At 58.6% G+C, this 17722-nt stretch overlaps 1 protein-coding gene across 3 annotated transcripts in view; it reads left to right on the forward strand.

The window, feature by feature from the left end:
* Positions 1–17722, forward strand: part of GTF3C1 (general transcription factor IIIC subunit 1) — a 72086-nt gene that overhangs the window by 33515 nt on the left and 20849 nt on the right. For 2 of the 3 annotated variants that reach the window (XM_032328069.1, XM_032328070.1), the window contains exons 9-24: positions 993–1299; positions 1852–2069; positions 2458–2571; positions 4209–4345; positions 5312–5465; positions 7593–7696; positions 8864–9045; positions 10496–10768; positions 11040–11185; positions 12062–12159; positions 12697–12793; positions 12907–13084; positions 15647–15788; positions 16158–16293; positions 16690–16771; positions 16913–17101. In XM_032328069.1, coding sequence (XP_032183960.1) covers positions 993–1299; positions 1852–2069; positions 2458–2571; positions 4209–4345; positions 5312–5465; positions 7593–7696; positions 8864–9045; positions 10496–10768; positions 11040–11185; positions 12062–12159; positions 12697–12793; positions 12907–13084; positions 15647–15788; positions 16158–16293; positions 16690–16771; positions 16913–17101 — 2557 coding nt within the window. The remainder of the gene's footprint in view (positions 1–992; positions 1300–1851; positions 2070–2457; positions 2572–4208; positions 4346–5311; positions 5466–7592; positions 7697–8863; positions 9046–10495; positions 10769–11039; positions 11186–12061; positions 12160–12696; positions 12794–12906; positions 13085–15646; positions 15789–16157; positions 16294–16689; positions 16772–16912; positions 17102–17722) is intronic. The other variant, XM_032328071.1, reaches the window with a different exon arrangement.

Below are 17722 nucleotides of genomic sequence, written 5' to 3' on the forward strand. Positions count from 1 at the left end.
GCCCGTCTCAGCCGCAGGTGGCTGCCTGCAGGCCCCTCCCTGACGCTGGTGGTTGCTGGTTTCCCATTTAAAAACAGAATGAGCCTTCAGCCCTGAAAAGTCAGAAGGAGACGGGCCGCGTAGGGGGCATAGCCGCGCGGGGGCTCCGAGGAGGCTGGCTAACCTCTTTCAGCCCCTTCAGTCAAAGCAGGTGCTGTCCAGGAGCCCTGGCCCCCACTCAGGCCACCCGCTCTCTCGCCATCTGCCTGGCTCCTAGGGGCAGTAGGTGGGCCGACCGTATGCGTCTGGTGCTCCCCTTTAGGAATCCGCCCGCACTCCGGCCCTGTCATTGCCTCTCTCCTTGCCAGTATTTGGACCGTTTTGCTGGAAGGCATGATTACAGTCGAGCTGATGATTGCAGAGCGCGTGACGTGTGCCTCGGCATGAGCTTGGCATATAGATGATGTTGCTCTGCCTACCGTTAAGGGCCCGGGGGAGCCCCTTTTCCCCTGTTCTGGAAGATGAGAATGAGTGTGGGTAGGTGATGGCCTCATTCTCCGTCCCCGTGGAGCTGGTGACCTCCAGTCCGTGACAACATTTCTGAACCCTCGAGCCCTGCATGGCTAACACTCAGTGCTCCCAAACCATCTCCTGTGGGCCTAGTCCTATGCCGGGCACTGGGGAGGTGGGGAGGGCCAAATTAGGACCCTGCCCTCGGGGAGCTCATGGTCCCATGGAGCAGACGCACGTGCAGGACGGCCGTGGGGAAAACCATGTCCAACAGGCCTGTGGAAGCAGCAGCTGAGCGATGCCCGGACAGGAAGACAGGGAGGGAACGTCCGTGGGGCCAGTGCGGGGCCCGGGCGGTGACCGAGCAGGCGCCGGAAAGATGAGGAAGCGGCCCTGGGAGCCCCTCGCTCACCCGCGCGCGCGCGTCTTCGCCCCTGCGGCGGGGACCGAGCACGCGTCTTCGCCCCTGCGGCGGGGACCGAGCACGCCTCGCCTCCCCCCAGGGCTTCATGGAAGACGAAGGGCGCCAGCGCACCACCAAGTACGTGTCCTGCGCGTTTGCGGACGAGAGCGACCTGAGCCGGCAGTACAAGAGGGAGAAAGCCCGCAGCCGGCTGCTGACCACCGCGAGCCTGGCCTCCGTGCGGGAGGACTCACTCGCGCCCGAAGGGGAGGACGCCCTGCTGTCCGAGTCCGATAGCGAGGAGGAGGGCGGCCGCAAGAGGAGAGGCCGAGCGTCCCAGAGTGACGGGAAGTCCTGCCCCAACGCCGGTCTCGGGGCCCAGCCTCATCACTCTGCCTCGGCGAAGGGTAGGGGGGTGCCCTCGGGGTTGGGGGGAGGGCGGGCAAGGCTGGGGGACACGTGTGCCCTCCATCTGAGCTGCTGGTGATCTTCAGAAAACAGCCCGTTCAGTTTAGCGGACACCCGAGGATCTCCTAACTGGGGACCTGTTGGTGTCACGGCATCTCGCAGTCCCTCGGTTTGGAGGAGACGATCACGTAGTCTGTCTCCTGGCTGCTTGCGAGTCAGTTCTCCTTAGCCCATTTTCAGTTTCTCTGTTGTGTTTTCACTAGTGAAGGGAGGGGTCCACTCAGCTTCCTCTGTCCCCTTCCTCCAGCCTCTGAGGCCCCCTCAAGTTTTTAGCTCAGTTAGAACTTTCGGAAACACGTGCAGGGTGGAGTCTGGCGTCCAGCTGCGCAGGGTCGTGGGGCGGCGGGGAGGCATGTACCTGAGTCCTCCTGCCAGCCCCATGGAATCCTGGGCCTGCAGGGGGCTGGTCCGGCTGCCGAGCAGACGTGCCCTTCTCTGTCCCTCGACGGGGCCGCAGTTCAGTCGTGCTCCCCACCACCCCTTCACTGCAGGCGGCTGGAAAGTCGGAAACCTCCACCCCCCGAAGAAGCAGCTGCCTTCCTCCCTGGGGGTGGCTGAGGAGCAACCCTGCCAGAGCTCTGTGAGCCGGGACAGCCTTCAGGACACCAGCTCCTCCTCAGACCCTGGCGTGTCCTTCAGCTCCCGCAGCATGAAGAACAGCAGCGGCGACATAACTGTGATCGAAGAGGTCAGGCACGAAAACCCAAAGGTGAGCGCTCACGGTGGGGGGCGCCGGGGGCAGGTGGCCCTTGGCCTTCCCAGGTTTGCGCCTGAGAATCACAGCAACAACAGCAGGATCAGTAATGATACGAGCACTGCGCGGCTCACGGTCGCCTGGTGTGCCTCTCCGCCCGGCCAGCAAGCCGGCACTGCTGTTGACACAGCGTTTTCATGTCCAACAACTTACTCTTTTTACTTAAATTTATTTTGGAAGGAAAAGTTGTTTAGATGAGCAGTTCTTCCCGCTCTCGGCCGGTTTAGCCTCCCGGGGGACATCTGACATGTCTGGACGAGGCATTTTTGCTGGTCACAGCTGGGGGAGCAGGGCCCCCCGGCGTCTGGTAGGTGAGGCCAGGGGCTGCTGCTTAATCTCCTAGAATGTGCGAGGACAGCCCACAGGAGAGACTTACCCAGCCCCAGACGTCAGCAGTGCCGGCGCTGAGAAGCCCTGCCTTAGCTGGAAGGCCGGTATCATTGGCCGCGAGAGGAAGGTAATTATAAAATAGGTAAAGGAAAACCGAAACTGTTCAGTACGTTCTGGCCAGATGCTGTTGGGGGTCGCGGCGTTAAGGTCGCAGTAGAATCAAATGCTTTTCATCAGCGTAATTAGAAAGATTAAAAAGGCAATTGACACAGGAGCGCGGCTCTCGTGATGTGATTCAGTTCACCTTAGGCCGTCCTTGGTCACTTGCACGTGCCTCGGATCTCACCAGTGGCGCCTCCTGGCCTCAGCAGCACAGCGTCAGGGCGAGGCAGCCTGCGCTGGGCATGGCTGGGATCCGGGTGGCTTTCAGGGCTGTTCTGCTCTTTTGCTGAGGCCTCACGACACTCCGTGAGGTCGATGTTGGGTCTCGGCCAGGACGAGACCCGGGAGGCCCCTGGGGAGTGAGTGACTTGCCTGCTTGATGGATGCGAAGTAGGGACCAGAACCCACGTGTGTGCAGCTCCCCTTGCTTCTCCCTTGCCAGCGTGGAGGCCTGTGCTTTTGGTACAGGCCTTACGGCAGAAGCGATGGAGCATGGGGTTGCAAAGGTTTTCTATGGTTTTTCCAGAAACCCGTAGGCCTTTCCTCATCGAAGGTGGCATAACTTCTCAAGTCCCGGTTGGGACTGTGTTGCACTGAAAAAACCTGCCAGCAGGTGGATGCCAGCAGGTTCTGGAGGGTCTGCCTTGCTCCCCACTCCCCACCCCCACCCCCACGGCACCTTCTGCTCAGGCTCACATGTCTCCAGTGCACACACGCTTCCTCCAGGTCCTAGAATTCCCCCGCTTGCCACCTGGCTCAGCTCTTTCTCTGCCTCTTAGAAAGCTGCTCCCTAAGTAACAGAAGAATGCTGTCCTTTCTGTCGTGGGCCGAGAAGAGGGCGCAAAGGCCGTATCTGGAGGGCTGTGGGCCAAGCATGTCTTCGCCTTGCTCTCCAGCCGCCGATCCCCCGCCCTGGCAGTGGCCATGCTGCTCATGCGGTTCCCCTCCAGAATGTTTGCTTCGATGCGAGAGAGCACAGAGGCCTCTCTCCCAAGCCTCTTCTTGAATCTTGAACCCTTTTGAGCTGACCCCCCTTCGGGAAAGAACCGTGCCTCTCCTGAAGCGCCCCAGCCCTCGGCAGGGAAGTGATCTGGGGCTGGCTCTTTTCATTCTCCGGAAAGCGCTGCTCTGAGTGAGGAGGGCGTCCTGCGCAGGGGCCCTGGGCCGCCGTGGGGTGCTCATTTGTGCCAAGTGATGTGCAGGAAGTACGCTGGAGTCAGGATTTCCCCTCCCTTCCTGGGACACGCAGGGGCTTGAACAAATCTGCTCCAAGGGCACATGGAGCAAGTTCACGGAAACTCTTAGAAGGCCGGAGCCGGGAAGAGGACCGTGGGCATTTCGGCAGGAACGGGAAAGAGCGCTTCTCTGCTCCCCTTGTCTGTCCTTTGGCACACATCCTAACGTACGAGGGGCACCTGCATGAACCCAGCCCACCCCTGCTTCTGTCCGATATTCCCAGAGACACATGGTCCTCTTGACTTTTCCTTCCTGAAACGTGGGCGTAGAAACTGCCAAAAGAGGCAGAGTGCGCCCACGGGGATGGCGTCTGGCCCCCGACCGCACCGAGCCCGTGTGTTCTCACTCTCTCGGTCCCTGTTCTAGGAGAGCAGCGGTTCCCAGAAGACGGGGAAGCATGGCCCAGGCCAAGACAAACCCCACGAAACTTACCGGCTGCTCAAACGCAGGAACCTGATCATAGAAGCCGTCACCAACCTGCGCTTAATCGAGAGCTTGTTCACGTAAGGGGCCGTCTGTCCGTCTGTCTGTGCTCACAGTGCATCTCAGGCCAGCTGGCTGTCACAAGTCACGGAAATGACCGAGCAGCTTCTGAGTCAGAAGACTCCCCTAGCTGCCCCGTGTAGGAGGGAGGGCTTAGCACTTGTTCGGGTGATTCGGAAAGTGTAGACACTGAGGAGCGTCGAGGCCCTAGACGGGGAGGTTGAGGGAGCGAGAAGCGGAAGGTGGGGGAGGCGCCGGGCCCTTCTCTTTCCTCAGAGAAGAAGCGTGGACAACCAGTAACGCCAGCTAACCAACTCTCCTTAGCTCTGCGTGGGATGTTTGGCTCAAATACGGTCGGATGTGAGAGCAGAAATAGAGGTGTAGGTAGAGCATGTGTGCTAGGCTGGCTCTGTGCGCGTAGGGCCCCGTGCCCCGTGGGGGGTCCTTCTAACCCACCATCACCACCGCTTCCCGGCCACCTCTGTCTTCTGAGGCACCAGCGTCAGAGCCGCTCAATTAGAAGGAGCCTTGCCCTTGGCCAGTGGGCCTCATCCTAATTCTCTAACTGAGGCCTCGTCCCCACCTCTGTGCCAGGAGAGGTTCGGCTGGGCCTTCCTCACGTCCTGCTGGCCCTGCCCTTCAGTAATCCGTGATCTGGAAATGTCCCTGCAGCCCCTCCGTGAGATCTAGGGGGTGGCTGCACAAGGAGAGGAATCAGAAGGAGCTGCGGACCTGAGGGTCGACTGCAGGAGCCTGGTCCACCTGTCTGGGAGTTAAGTGAGCATGGAGACAGGGTGAAGACAGATCTCCATCATGGCATTCAGGGTCCCCCCGCCCCCTCGAGTCATCCTCAGGAATCACGAGCTCCCATTAGCTCCCCCGGGGAAAGGCTCAGCACGGGAAGCTGCCGTGAGTGCCGGCTTCTCTTGAGCCGCCTCGGGATGAGATTGTTGGGAATACTAACCGCTTCTTGTGTGACACCCCAGGATCCAGAAAATGATCATGGACCAGGAGAAGCAAGAAGGCGTGTCCACCAAGTGCTGTAAGAAGTCCATCGTCCGCCTGGTGCGCAACCTGTCCGAGGAGGGCCTCCTGAGGCTGTACCGTACCACGGTCATCCAGGACGGCATCAAGAAGAAGGTGCAGGCTCCCCCGGCGCCCCCCGTGCCGGCCTCCTGCTCTCGGAGGCTTCCTTGTCGGGCTTCTCTTGCCCTCGTCCGATTTCACTTGTTCCCTTGCTGCCAGTAACTCAGTCGCGCGTTGTGCCTCCTCATCTGGGGAGCAGGGGCCTTGCCGGCTTCCTGGGGAGGCTGGAAACGCAGAGGCAGGATAATGTGCTTGGACCTTGGGGCCGCATGTGTGGGCCCGAGAGCAGGGGTCCGGCGCCCAGGCCCACCCTGAGTGACACATCAGAGTCGGGCAGAGCCTGCTGGTGGAGACTCAGCTACAGTAGCAGGTGGAAGGTGTAGACTAGGGCACCAAGAACGATTTCCATGGAGATGCGAGGAGCTGTCCCCCAAGGAAGTGCCGGCGGTCACTCACGATGCCCTGAGCACCCGTAGATCTGTCTTGAGTTTATCCGTTTCTATGAAATTTAAGGTTGGGGGCCATTCCCGTAGCAACTGGAGCCCACAGCTCTGCATGTGTCTTAAGGCGTAGAGTTTTCAGGGTCAGAGAAATTGGAGAGAGCCCTGCCGGGCCCAGAGACCAAGGGCAGGTGCTGCAGGGGCAGGCACTGGGAATTGCCTGACCCTTGTTTTGTGGCTGCGTCGTAAGTCTCTTCCTTAAGAAAACTGTGCTCTGATGTGGCGTTTCCTTAATAAGCTGGCAAGGTCATTTCTGCTTTTTTACTTTATCTTATTTTTTGGTTTGAAGTGTGAGAAACAGAGCTGCGTGAGAAAGGACTTACACCGTTTCTGCCCTTCTGGGTGGGCAGCTCTCACCCTTTTCCTGTCTGCTCTCTCAGTCCCATGGCCTGGCCCTTCTCCTTCCCCTGCCCCCAACCCCTGGCCTGTCCGTCCTCTCCTGGAGCAGGCGTGGAGGGGGGGGTCCTCGTCAGCTGCAGCCCCTCAGATTTCTGACCAGTTACTTAGGAGGGGGTGGGTGGCCTTCTTAGGACGGTGATGAGGGCAAGAGAGTCTCCCCCAGTCCAGGAGTGGCCTGGGAATCTGCCGTGTGTCCAGCTCCTGTCCGCCCTGGTGTCCAGCAGGTGGTGCGGAGGGAGAGGGTGGGCCAGAGCGCCAGGCGTAAGCACACAGATCCAAGACCTCAGACACAAGGGTACGTTGGTCTTCACTCCTGCGTCCTACCCATTGGGCCGTCAGGGAGCGGGCCGGCCGCTGGGCCGTTGCCCGTGGGAAATGGGAATGCATTGTGTTTGCTCAGTGCGTGTGAGCGTTCCGAGGTGTTACCCAACTGCATCTCACCAGAGCCTTGCAGAATCCCCACAGAGTTGGCAGGGCGCGGGTGGAGGGTCCCCCTCCTGGGGCTACTCCGCCTTCCCTGCCGTCCGCCGCCTCTCCCCTTGGGCCACGGTCCACATGAGGCCTGCTGGCCAGAGCCATCCATCTAGGAGACTTGACCTTGCTCTGTCCTGCCGGCAGCAGAGGTGGAAGAAAGGCCTGGCTCCCCGGGGGCTGTGGCCGGGACGCCTCCCGTATCTCAGACAGCCACCACCCTCGCACCCTCCTCATCTCCACCGAGCTCTTCCCTTTGTCACCCCAGATGACACGCGTGCAGTGGTCACCACCGGAACTGTTCAGCTTCAGCACCCTGGGAGAGGGAAGAGAACAAAAAAAGCTCTAAATCCTCCGCCAGTTGGTTTAGACGCGGGCCTGGCAGGAGTCCCACGATGGCACTCTCAGCGAGGGGGGATTAATGAAAGCTGCTTACCTTTTCCAGATGGAAGCTCTCGGCACACGCGGGCGGCTCTGGGAAATTCTCAGATAGCTGCACTGGGGTAGCAGGAGCGGGGCCACCAGGTAGCGGCAGAGGCCGGGGGCCGGGACAGCCCAGCCGGGGGACTGCCAGGCGGGCGGCTCTCTTTCCAGGGCAGACATTCCTCCTGAGCCGAGCAGCATGTCTCTGGTGGCGGAGCTCGAGGAATTTTGATGCCAGAAATCGTAATGGCCCTTCGTTTTGGTCCCAGACATCTCTTGGAAATGCTAATGAGAACAGGTGGCACCCACCGAGAAGCGAGGTGCAGAGCTAGGGCTCCCTCAGCATTTCGCCTGCCCTTCTGGGACACTCTGACCTCTCACTCCGCAGGTGGATCTGGTCGTGCACCCGTCCATGGACCAGAATGACCCGCTGGTGAGAAGTGCCATCGAGCAGGTCCGTTTCCGGATCTCCAATTCCAGCACAGCAAATAGGCAAGTGGCAGCCCCCCACGGGAATCCACGGGCAAGCTGTCTGGTCTGTGTCCCTGCCCATAGCACTTTTGCCCTTTATACTCAGGCGAGACCAGTGTATTCATGGGTTTAGGAGTAATTTCTGGATTTTTTTTTTTTTTTTTAAGATTTTATTTGAGCGAGAAAGAGCACAAGCTTGATAAGCAGAGGAGTAGGGGAGAGGGAGAAGCAGACTCCCCATTGAGCAGGGAGCCTGTAGCAAGGCTCGATCCCCAGACTCTGGGATCCCCAGACCTAAGCCAAAGGCAGACGCTTAACTGACTGAGCCACCCAGGTGCCCCCAATTTCTGGATTTTTAAGGGGAAGAAAAAGTGGCCTAACGTTCTTCATTCCACTCTGCCTAATGGTGTTGACAGAGCACTCTGACTCTCGGGCCCTGTGAAGTAGGAAGCTCACTCGGTCTCCTGGTGGCTCACAGTGAGCTTACTTGCCTTTCTGAGGCCTTCTCTAATTTTGTTCATAAACTATCTCACGGACTGAGAAAACTCAGGGCCGGAGGAAAATTCTTAGCTGAGCTTAAGCTGGACGTGGCCGATGGGCAGGCACAGGGTCCCATGGGGATCGCAGACCGTGGCTTATGTACTTGGAACTGGGTTGCTGATGGCTTTCGCATCAATTCCTGATCTCTAGCACTTCTTCTTTTTTTTTTTTTTTAAATGTATTTTTTAAAAACATGCAAGCAGGGGTGAGGGGGCAGAGGGAGAAGGAGAATCTCTGTGGGGCTGCCTGCTGCCCAGAGCCTGACACGGGGCTCGATCTCACCACCCTTCGATCATGACCTGAGCCAGTCACGAGTCGGATGCTTTGAGGACCGAGCTGCGCCCAGGCGCCCCAGGTCTCTGGCATTTCTGAAAGTGTCCGAGGACCCAGCACATTGGCTACCTTTCTTTCAAGGTAGCAGCTGGCCAGTAGGTGGGGTGCCCTCGGCAGGTCCCCACAGCCCCTGTCACTCCCGAATGTCCAGTGACCCGACACACTTTTTTCATTCACATCATCTGCCTGCCCTCGACAGGCAGCGGAGGTGGAAACTCCAGGGTCCGGTGGCTGCGTCGGATTGCCGAGGGCGGACCGTGTCCGCATTCCCAGTCCTCCTCCCAGCATGCTGTTCACCTTGTATTTGAACCGCAGGGTGAAGGTGCCCCAGCCTCCAGCACCTCAAGAAGTTGAAGAGGAAAGTCAAGGAAAAGAGGGTCCAAGTGGATCAGGAGACTCTCAGCCGAATGCTTCCTCTAAACCAGAAAGCGGACGGGTGAAGAAAACCGATGAGAAGATGGGCATCACCCAGCTCAAAAATTACAGCCCTGTTATAGGTAAACTAGCGGCTCCCCGTGGGTGTCTGGCACCGCACCCTGGGTGTCTGCACGGCGACGTTTGAGTCACTTGCCGTGCCACATTCTGGTATGGGGCTGTGGTTGGAAGAAGCAGGTCTCAATCGCTAGCTGGGTCATGGAGGTGCTGGCACCATGGCCGCCGCTGGCCTCAGTTTCTCCATCTGCACAGTGGGCATGCTTCTTGCCCTGCATACTTCACAGGGCTGTCAGGAGGCTTGGGTGAAACTGTGCCAGGTCGTACCTAACATGAGGAGTTAGTCATAAAGGTGAGTTCGTTCTGCTCAGTGTCCGTGGGCTGGAATGTTCACTAAGCTACAGAAAATCGGTTTCTCCTGACCTCATACCCCTCCTGGTAGTTACGGTCATTGAGGACTTTGAACATTCGTATGATTTTCCCAGAGTCTGTTCTCTGACAAGGCTGCCTCCTCCCTGGGCCCCCACCAGGCCGCCCAACGTGAACATGCGTGGGGCAAGTGCCGAAGGCCCGGGCAGGGGCGGGGGGCGCTTTGCAGCTTCACACCTCTCCTGGCCATAAACATGCACGTTGGCAGAGGAGGACAGAGGTGACTCGGCAGGGCATAGACTATGTCCTGGTTGGGGGCACATGGCCCCGGAGACCTGCAGTTTGAAGCAGAAGAGGCCATCTGTGACCTCCCTCTCTGCTCATCCTGTCCTAGCAGTGCAGCCTGCCTTCCGTCTTCTGGGCTTAGGCCCTGAGAGGCTGTCCCAGGCAGAAGCAGGTGCGGCCGACCAGTGCCCGCACTTGCGCAGACAGAAGACGGTGTACGTGTCCCTCCAGCGGGCATGGCGGTGGAGGAGGGCCTCCTGGCCACCCGTCCTCTCCCTGCTCCTGTGGCTCCCTGCCCCCTCACCTGGTTTCTCTTCCCGGGAAAAGCTGGGCAAGACTTCATTTGTGTCAACAAACAGGATGCTTTCAAAGAACCTCGAAATGGGGGTATTTTACACAGCCCCATCAAGCCGGGGCAGGTGCCGTGTGTGGAGGTTTGGCAGGCCCTCTCCGGCACACTCCAGCTCACCTGCTGCGCCCTCCTCCGCCCTTGCTGCGCCCATCACTGCGGCCTCCTGGCCCTCTGTTGAACGTGCCGGGCACATGCGTGTCTCCAGCGCCTGTGCTTGTCCCCAGGAGGGCACATCCCCAGGTACCTGCGTGCCTTCGTCCTGCCCCCTTGAGGACCTTGCCTGTCCTCTAGGTGAGATTACGGCCCCCCTCCCCCTTCCTCACTTTGTTTTCTGATACGTGATTGTAAGTATCTTGTTATTTGTGCCCTTTGCCCTGGAAAGTAAGTTCGGTGAGAGTAAGGATGTGTGCTCTCTCCCTGGCACGTGGGGCGTGGCGGCCCTCGGTGGTTCTGGAGCGCATCGGTGGGAGTTCTCAAGCATTGCCCCCCCCCCCGCTGTCTCGCCTCAGTTCCAGGACTCGGCCGCTCTCTAGGATTTCTGCCCAAAATGCCTCGCCTGCGGGCAATACACGTGTTTCTGTGGTACTTAATCTACGGGCATCCCACCAGCCGCCTGGGGGACAAGCCGGGCCTTGGCAGTACGAGGAGAAGACAGGACCCAGGCAGGGTGGGAGTCCCGCCCTCCTCCAGAAGTGACCTGGGGGCCTCCTCTGATGCCCCACCCAAGGACCGGCAAGATGGAACCATCCTGGAGACCGAAGTGGAGCCCCCCACGGAGAAAGGTGAGGTGCTCCCAAGGCGGGCACGCCCAGTGGCATCCTGAGAGGAGTCCTAGTGCCGCCGCCTCCTGAGCATCTGAACTGGCTGAATCCCCACGGTGCCCTGATCAAAAGAAAGTCGTAATCTAGACCTCCTCAACCCGGGGGCCTCCAGCCTGACAAGAAGGGTTTTACCCGAGTTCGTGATGAGAGGGAGTCAGGACCTGCTGGGACGATGTCATGCCCCCGCCATGAGTGGGACGTTTCCTGTGCGCTGACCCCGATTCTCTCCTAGTGTATGTGGACGAAGCCTCGTGGAGACGCTACGTCCCTCCCATCCCAGTGCACAAGGACTTCGGCTTCGGCTGGGCCCTCGTCAGTGACATTCTTCTCTGCCTGCCTCTCTCCATCTTTGTTCAGATTGTGCAAGTCAGTTACAAGGTACTGATGGCTCCTGGGGCTGTTGCGGGCGCTAGTCCCTGAGCTGTAGGCCAGAAAACCTGTGTTCACCCAGTCAAGGGAAAATGCTTCGAGACTTGGCAGGTCTCTGGATGCAAGGATGGAGGGTGGGAGGAAAAGATGGGATGGACGGATGGATGGATGGACGGATGGACAGACGGATGGATGGTTGGATGGTTGGACGGATGGATGGACAGACGGATGGACGGATGGTTGGATGGATGGATGGACGGACGGATGGACGGACGGATGGACGGACGGATGGACGGACAGATGGACGGATGGATGGATGGACGGACGGACGGATGGTTGGACGGATGGACGGACGGATGGTTGGATGGACGGATGGATGGACGGACGGATGGACGGACGGACGGACGGTTGGACGGACGGACGGATGGACGGACAGACGGATGGATGGATGGTTGGACGGATGGACGGATGGGTGCGTAGAAGGAAGGAAGGGAGCATAGGTGATGGAGAGAGATGGTGGAAAGAATGGATGGACAGGTGGGCAGATCGGATGTGTGGATGGGCGGGTGCATAGATGGATGGACGTGGAGGGAGGGTATGTGGGATGCTTGGGTAGGGAGAGGGTCGGACAGGCATAGGGTTGTCTGGTAGGTCAAGGGGAATACTTTAAAGACTTGTTCTTAGAGTTAGTGCAGTCAGACAGATTGAAAGACTGACAAGTAATTGTGTTGTCACCATAAAGACGTTTTAGAAATTCGATAAAGACAGCAAAAGGAGAAAATGGGTACAGAGAGACCACTGCCCAGTAAGTGGTGCGTGTATTGCATGATTCTCGTCATTGACCCTGGCCTTGAGGGTGAGCCGATCCTGAATATGACCTCTTAGGTAGACGACCTTGAGGAGTTTCTGAACGACCCTCTGAAGAAGCACACGCTGATCCGCTTTCTGCCCAGGCCCGTCCGGCAGCAGCTCCTGTACAAGAGGTGAGGCTCTCGGGATAGAGGCGGACTGGCCGAGGGTCCGGCAGCCCGCCTGAAGCGAGGGCTCTGAGTGATCATTCACCAGGAAGTGGGAACGGTTCTGCCTGCCAGGTCATAAAGACACGAGGCTCTCCTTCATTCCGCGGGCCTAGGAGCCTTGTGGATAAAGCACAGGGGCACAGGAGGTGCAGGCTGGTCAATTTTATTTCTGCATTTCAAGGTTAAAAGAACCTAAAGCCTGCCAATAGAGACTGCAAGTGTTGGGGAGGGATTTCCCTTTTGCCTCCTGCATTTGAGAATCAGTTCCCATGTAGGATCGACACTCCACTGCCCTGGCTGGGTGTTGGGAAGGGGCAGAATCGGGCTCTCCTCGCCGGGCTGGCCTGAGGCCAGTCCTCCAGCGCCCACGAGCTGGAAGGGGGTGGCCACGAGCGAGTGGCATCCCTCAGCCGAGTGTGCGACCCTCTGACCGTCAAGTGTACAACCCTCTGACCCCCGCTGAGCTCGCGGCGATTGGAGCCCCCCTCCCCCTTTTCCCAGACGTTACATCTTCTCTGTGGTGGAGAACCTTCAGAGGCTGTGCCACATGGGGCTGCTGCAGTTCGGCCCCACGGAAAAGTTTCAGGATAAAGACCAGGTAACGTCTCTCACGCCTGAGTGAATGGCGCTCCTGATGGCAGAGGTTTCCGGGCGGCTGACCTGCGGCGGTTCTGAGGTTCTTTCTTCGTCCTGTCCACGTGTCTCCTCTAGGTCTTCATTTTCTTGAAGAAGAACGCAGTCATCGTTGACACCACCATCTGTGACCCGCATTACAACCTGGCCCACAGCAGCCGGCCCTTCGAAAGGCGTCTGTACGTCCTGAACTCCATGCAGGACGTGGAGAACTACTGGTTCGATCTGCAGTGTGTCTGTCTCAACACCCCATTAGGTACTGTGGCTCTGGGTGGGACCCTGCTTCTCCCCCTGCTTCCCGGGTCATCACCGGGGTTCCTGGCGAGAGGACCCCAGAAGTGGCTGCTGCTTTTCATACCGCTCCCCAGACACCTAGGGTATCCTTGGGGCTGCCTTAGAAAGGAGGGCGGTGGGCTCTGAATGGGGGGCTCCCAGACCCCCACACACGTTTCATCCAGATCACTCTGCTTGGTCCTTATTCACTCGTGCATTCAGTAGGAACTGTGGAGCACCTTGTGTCTGGCATCTCCGGGGCCTGCCCCATCACAGCCGTCCCCGCCCCAGCCAGCCGAGCCCAGAGCTGGGGACCAGCCCCGCAGGCACGGGCACAGCAAGTGTGTTGTGGGAGAGGCAGGAGAGGCTGGCGTGGCTACGGGAAGAGCGGCGTCTGCAGTTGGAGGAGCAGTGGGGGCGAGTCAGACGCTGGGGGCTTTGCAGGACTTGGCGCAGGCTTTGTCCTAAGAGCAGGGAGAAGTCGGCCCTGCCTGCTGGGTGGGGAGCGGACTGAGGGCCCGAGAGCAGAAGCCGAGCCATGACTCTGCTCTAAGAGAGCCGTCCGCTGGTGACCCTGAAGGAGGGGGGCACTTGGGAGGTATTTTGTAGGGTGTTTTGGTTTTTGTTTGTTCGGGGTTTTTTGTTTTTTATTTTGTTGTGTTTTTTTTGGTTTATTTGGCGAGGGAGATATTTTGGAGTTGAAGAAATGAGCAGATCAGGTGGTCGGTTGAGTTGGGTTTGGGGTAAGGCCTTAGCTTGCGTCTTCTTCCTGTCCTTGGAATATCCCCTGACCTGTGTCCACCTGGCAGCGGCCACGCCTACATCGAGCATCGACTCTTTTGAGAAAGCCTTTCCAGCACCTTATACTGTCTTCTGATACCCTTCTCGGGATTCCTTGGGCCCAGGAAATTGGACTTCCTTCCCCTGGTGTCCCAAAGTGCCTGGTACACCGTCGACGTCCCATAAATGTTGATTGACTAGATAGAGGGCGTGTGACCTTCGCTCTGCCCTCTGAGCCAGAGTCCGTCTGGTCTCCTCTCCCCGCTTCTGCGAGGAGGAGGAATGGCACATCCAGTCTGCCCCTGGGAGAGACCCCTCTTCCGTCCTCCTGTCAGTGCCAAAAGATCAGTCCTGAACGTCGCTTTTTGCAAAGCAGGAGCCCACATTTATTTGGTAGAATTACTTAGTGCTGGCAGGGTAATGAGCCCCTGTACTTAGAAGCTTTAATGTGATGGGTCTGGACAGATTTTTGGACCTCTGTGTTTCATAGAAGCCTCTGGCATTCAGTGAGCTAGGCTTTTACCATTTCAGATTTTTAGAGTGCCCTAATTCTCCTGCATTTTATACCCAGATAAAAATTTGTGGACCAGTATGTTATTTGCACCAGAGTTGTTGAGGCTTGACAATTGGTGAATTTCCACCCCTTTTAGCGATTGTCCCTTTATTCAACAAACATTCAAGGAGGTTCAGCCCCGAGAACTGAGGGAAAAGCACCGTCTAACAGGCCGTGAGCATCCTTTCAGGCAGGGGGCTTGCTGAGCGTGGGCGCGTGCCAGAAGCACCCAGGGAGCCCGTCGAAGTGAGGGTTCCTGGCCCTGTCCAGTGTGGGGATGACCTCCGTCTGCATTTAGAACACAAGAGCTAGGTGACACCCAGGAGAAGCATGGCCTCAGGTCCTCCCAGGCTCAACTGGCCATTCAAATGCATGACCTTGGGCCCCCTTGGAAGCCCTCTCTGAGCTCTGCCTCTCTCCATTTCTAAGCTGGGAACAGCAGCCCCACCGCCTTTATGGGCTGAAGCCCAGCTGGAACATGGGGTCTTATGTAGACACCGGCTGAGAGCTGTGGGGCAAGGGCTCTGCCCCTTCACCCCCAGCCAGTCCCCACCCAGGTCTGCCGTCAAGGGTGTTAGAAGACAGTCGCTAGTACCCTGTGGATCACCGTAGCCTGCCTTTGCCTGACTTCAGCAGCAGTCGAATGTAGTTTAGAAATTCTTGCAAGAAAGGCAGTGTTCTTTATTGTGGATGAACAGCATGTGATTTCTCAGCTATGTTAATGCACCTCTTGGGTGTGCAGGAAACATCTGGCTGCCCCCCGGCCCCCCACTGGGCCCAGGGAAACTGACCCCCCACACTGAGCTCTTGGTCCCGCTGCTCCCTGCTGATCCTGACCCCGCAGCCACTGCTACGTGCGTCAGTGTTCCTTCCCGCTTCCTCTGTGCGGGTGCCTGGGAGCTCCACAGGCTTCCCCCGAGGAAGGAAGCCTTGGGGCTCCTCTGCTCCTGATTCCCCACCCCTGCTGGGTTCTTCTGTTGCTGGCTTACCTTCCCTGCTTAGCGGAGGTCAGCCAGAGTACAGCTCCTTCCCTCGGGGTCACCCTCTGACATCAGTGAGAACGCATTCCTACAAAGAGGATGTTCTGCCAGTTTCAGAGCCCGTCCTCTGGTTGGGGAGCAGGATCTCTCTCTCAGCCGCAGCCACGCGCCATGGCCGTGCAGAGCCGCCACCGCACGGCAGCGTCAGGGATGCCTGTGTCTTGTTTCCCAGGTGTGGTGCGCTACCCACGTGTCAGGAAGAACAGCGCGCAGGACCAGGGCCTTGACGAGGAGGGCAGTCTGCAGAAGGAGCAGGAGAGCGCCATTGACAAGCACAACCTGGAGCGCAAATGCGCCATGATGGAGTACACCACGTGCGTCCCCGCCCCGCACACGCCGTCCCCACGTGTGTCCGCGCACCACCCCCAAGTGCGGGGCCACGGCGCCTCGCGCCCCACGGGCTCCAGCCCCTCCGAGTCTGGCTCCACATGGCAGCCTGGGACTGTCCCAGGCTCTGGGATTGCGGGGCAGATTGGTGGCCGTGGGCCATACTGTTCCAAAAAATCAGTTTCCAAAATGTGAAAATTGGGAATTTTACCTATCTGGCGGATTGACAAGTGCTTTGCTTCTCTTAGCTATTACTGGGAAAGGTAAAAGTTAGAAAAAATACCCTCGCCCGTGTCTGGGGTTCCCTTTTCGGTTCCCAAGAGGGGCTCTCTTTCTGCTGCTTTTCCGGCCCCTAGGGGAAGCCGTGAAGTCGTGGATGAAGGCTTGATCCCCGGGGACGGGCTGGGAGCCGCCGGGCTCGATTCCAGTTTCTATGGGCACCTAAAGCGCAACTGGATCTGGACCAGCTACATCATCAGCAAGGCCAGGAAGGTAGGTGGGTCCCAGGCGGGGGCGGGCACCCCTCCCCGCACCAGGAGCCGCCAGAGCTACCCGTCGCTCTCGATCTCACCCGACTTGGCTCACTGCTTCTGAACTGGTAGAACAGCCGTCGACCAGAGGCCCAAATATTTATTTCCTCATGTACGGTAGGTGTATCGATCCGGCCCGGCCTCTGTCTTTTCAGTGCATGGTAACCGATTCTGTGACGTGAGACAGAGGCCGGACAGGAGGGAGGGCCCAGAAGCAGCCCAGCCCCTCGAGCAGCCTGTCCCCCAACCCCCAGCCCGGCCTTTGCAGAAACCTGAACAGCTCTGAGCATCTGATGCTCTGGACCCCTGGGGATTCGCGGAAGCCCTACTTCATTCCAGGGCTGCACTTGCCTTTTAGGAGAACACTGCTTCTGAAAATGGGCTCATGGTGAGGCTGCAGACGTTTCTGTCCAAGCGCCCGTTGCCACTCAGTGCCGGAGGTACGTGTGCGGGGCGCTCACCGCAGAAACAGATGCGGGGCCGGCCGGGGCCACGTGACTGCAGACCATGGCAGCTTCTGCTGGGTCTCTGGCCCCAGCGGGGCTCATCCTTAGACGCCCACCTCTCGTGCTTGTTTGTAGGCACCGGCAGGTTGAACATCTGGGGGGAAGCCAGAGTGGGAGCCGGGCTCTGCGCTGACCGGGAAGAGCAGTTCGAGATGCACCGAGAGCCCGCGCTGGACAGGAACCGGCGAGTGAGGGGCGGGCGGAGTCAGAAGCGCAAGCGGCTGAAGAAGGACCCTGGAAAGAAGAGCAAGAGAAAGAGAAAAGGTTTCGTGATACTCGTTTGCGTCTGCTGGGCCTTGTCTTTGTACCCCCGGCCCGGAGACAGGCAGTCGTGGCTCTGCGGCCATCGTGACCTCTGCCCTCAGACTCAGAGTTCTGTTTTCCCTGCCATCTGGGGGGCTCGTGCTGCGTGGTTGCCGATCTGTCCCCCGCGTCGAGCTGGCAGACAGATCCGCAAGCTCCTCGTGTGCTCTCTCTGTCTGTCCGCTCCCTTGGAAACCCCTCGCACTCCAGTGTTCTAACTCCATCTCACCTGAGGAAACTGGGAAGTCTTTGGCAGAAATCCTCATCACAGGCCAATCCTGTCATTCCCTGTGTTTGGTTTTTAATGTCTGCATGACGTTAATCAGGCCAAAGTCCTGTTGTGTTTGCAAATTAAAGGAAAGGCGGGAGTCGGTCAGGCCTGCAGAATCTCTTCGAATCTCAGGAAGCCCTGAGGCGTGTCTGACACCACCATTTTGGACTCTTCCCCTGGGCCAGTCTTTGTAGCAAGGATGGCAGGAGGACAGTGAGGAGACCGGCGTGTTCCTTCGACCATCTTTCCACCCTTGAGTGCTCTGTGTGTCATACCTGTGATCTCCTAGCTGTGTCGCTTTTAGACGAGAG

This window comes from Mustela erminea, chromosome 20 (genome assembly GCF_009829155.1).
Source record: "Mustela erminea isolate mMusErm1 chromosome 20, mMusErm1.Pri, whole genome shotgun sequence".
Classification (NCBI taxonomy): Eukaryota; Metazoa; Chordata; class Mammalia; order Carnivora; family Mustelidae; genus Mustela; species Mustela erminea.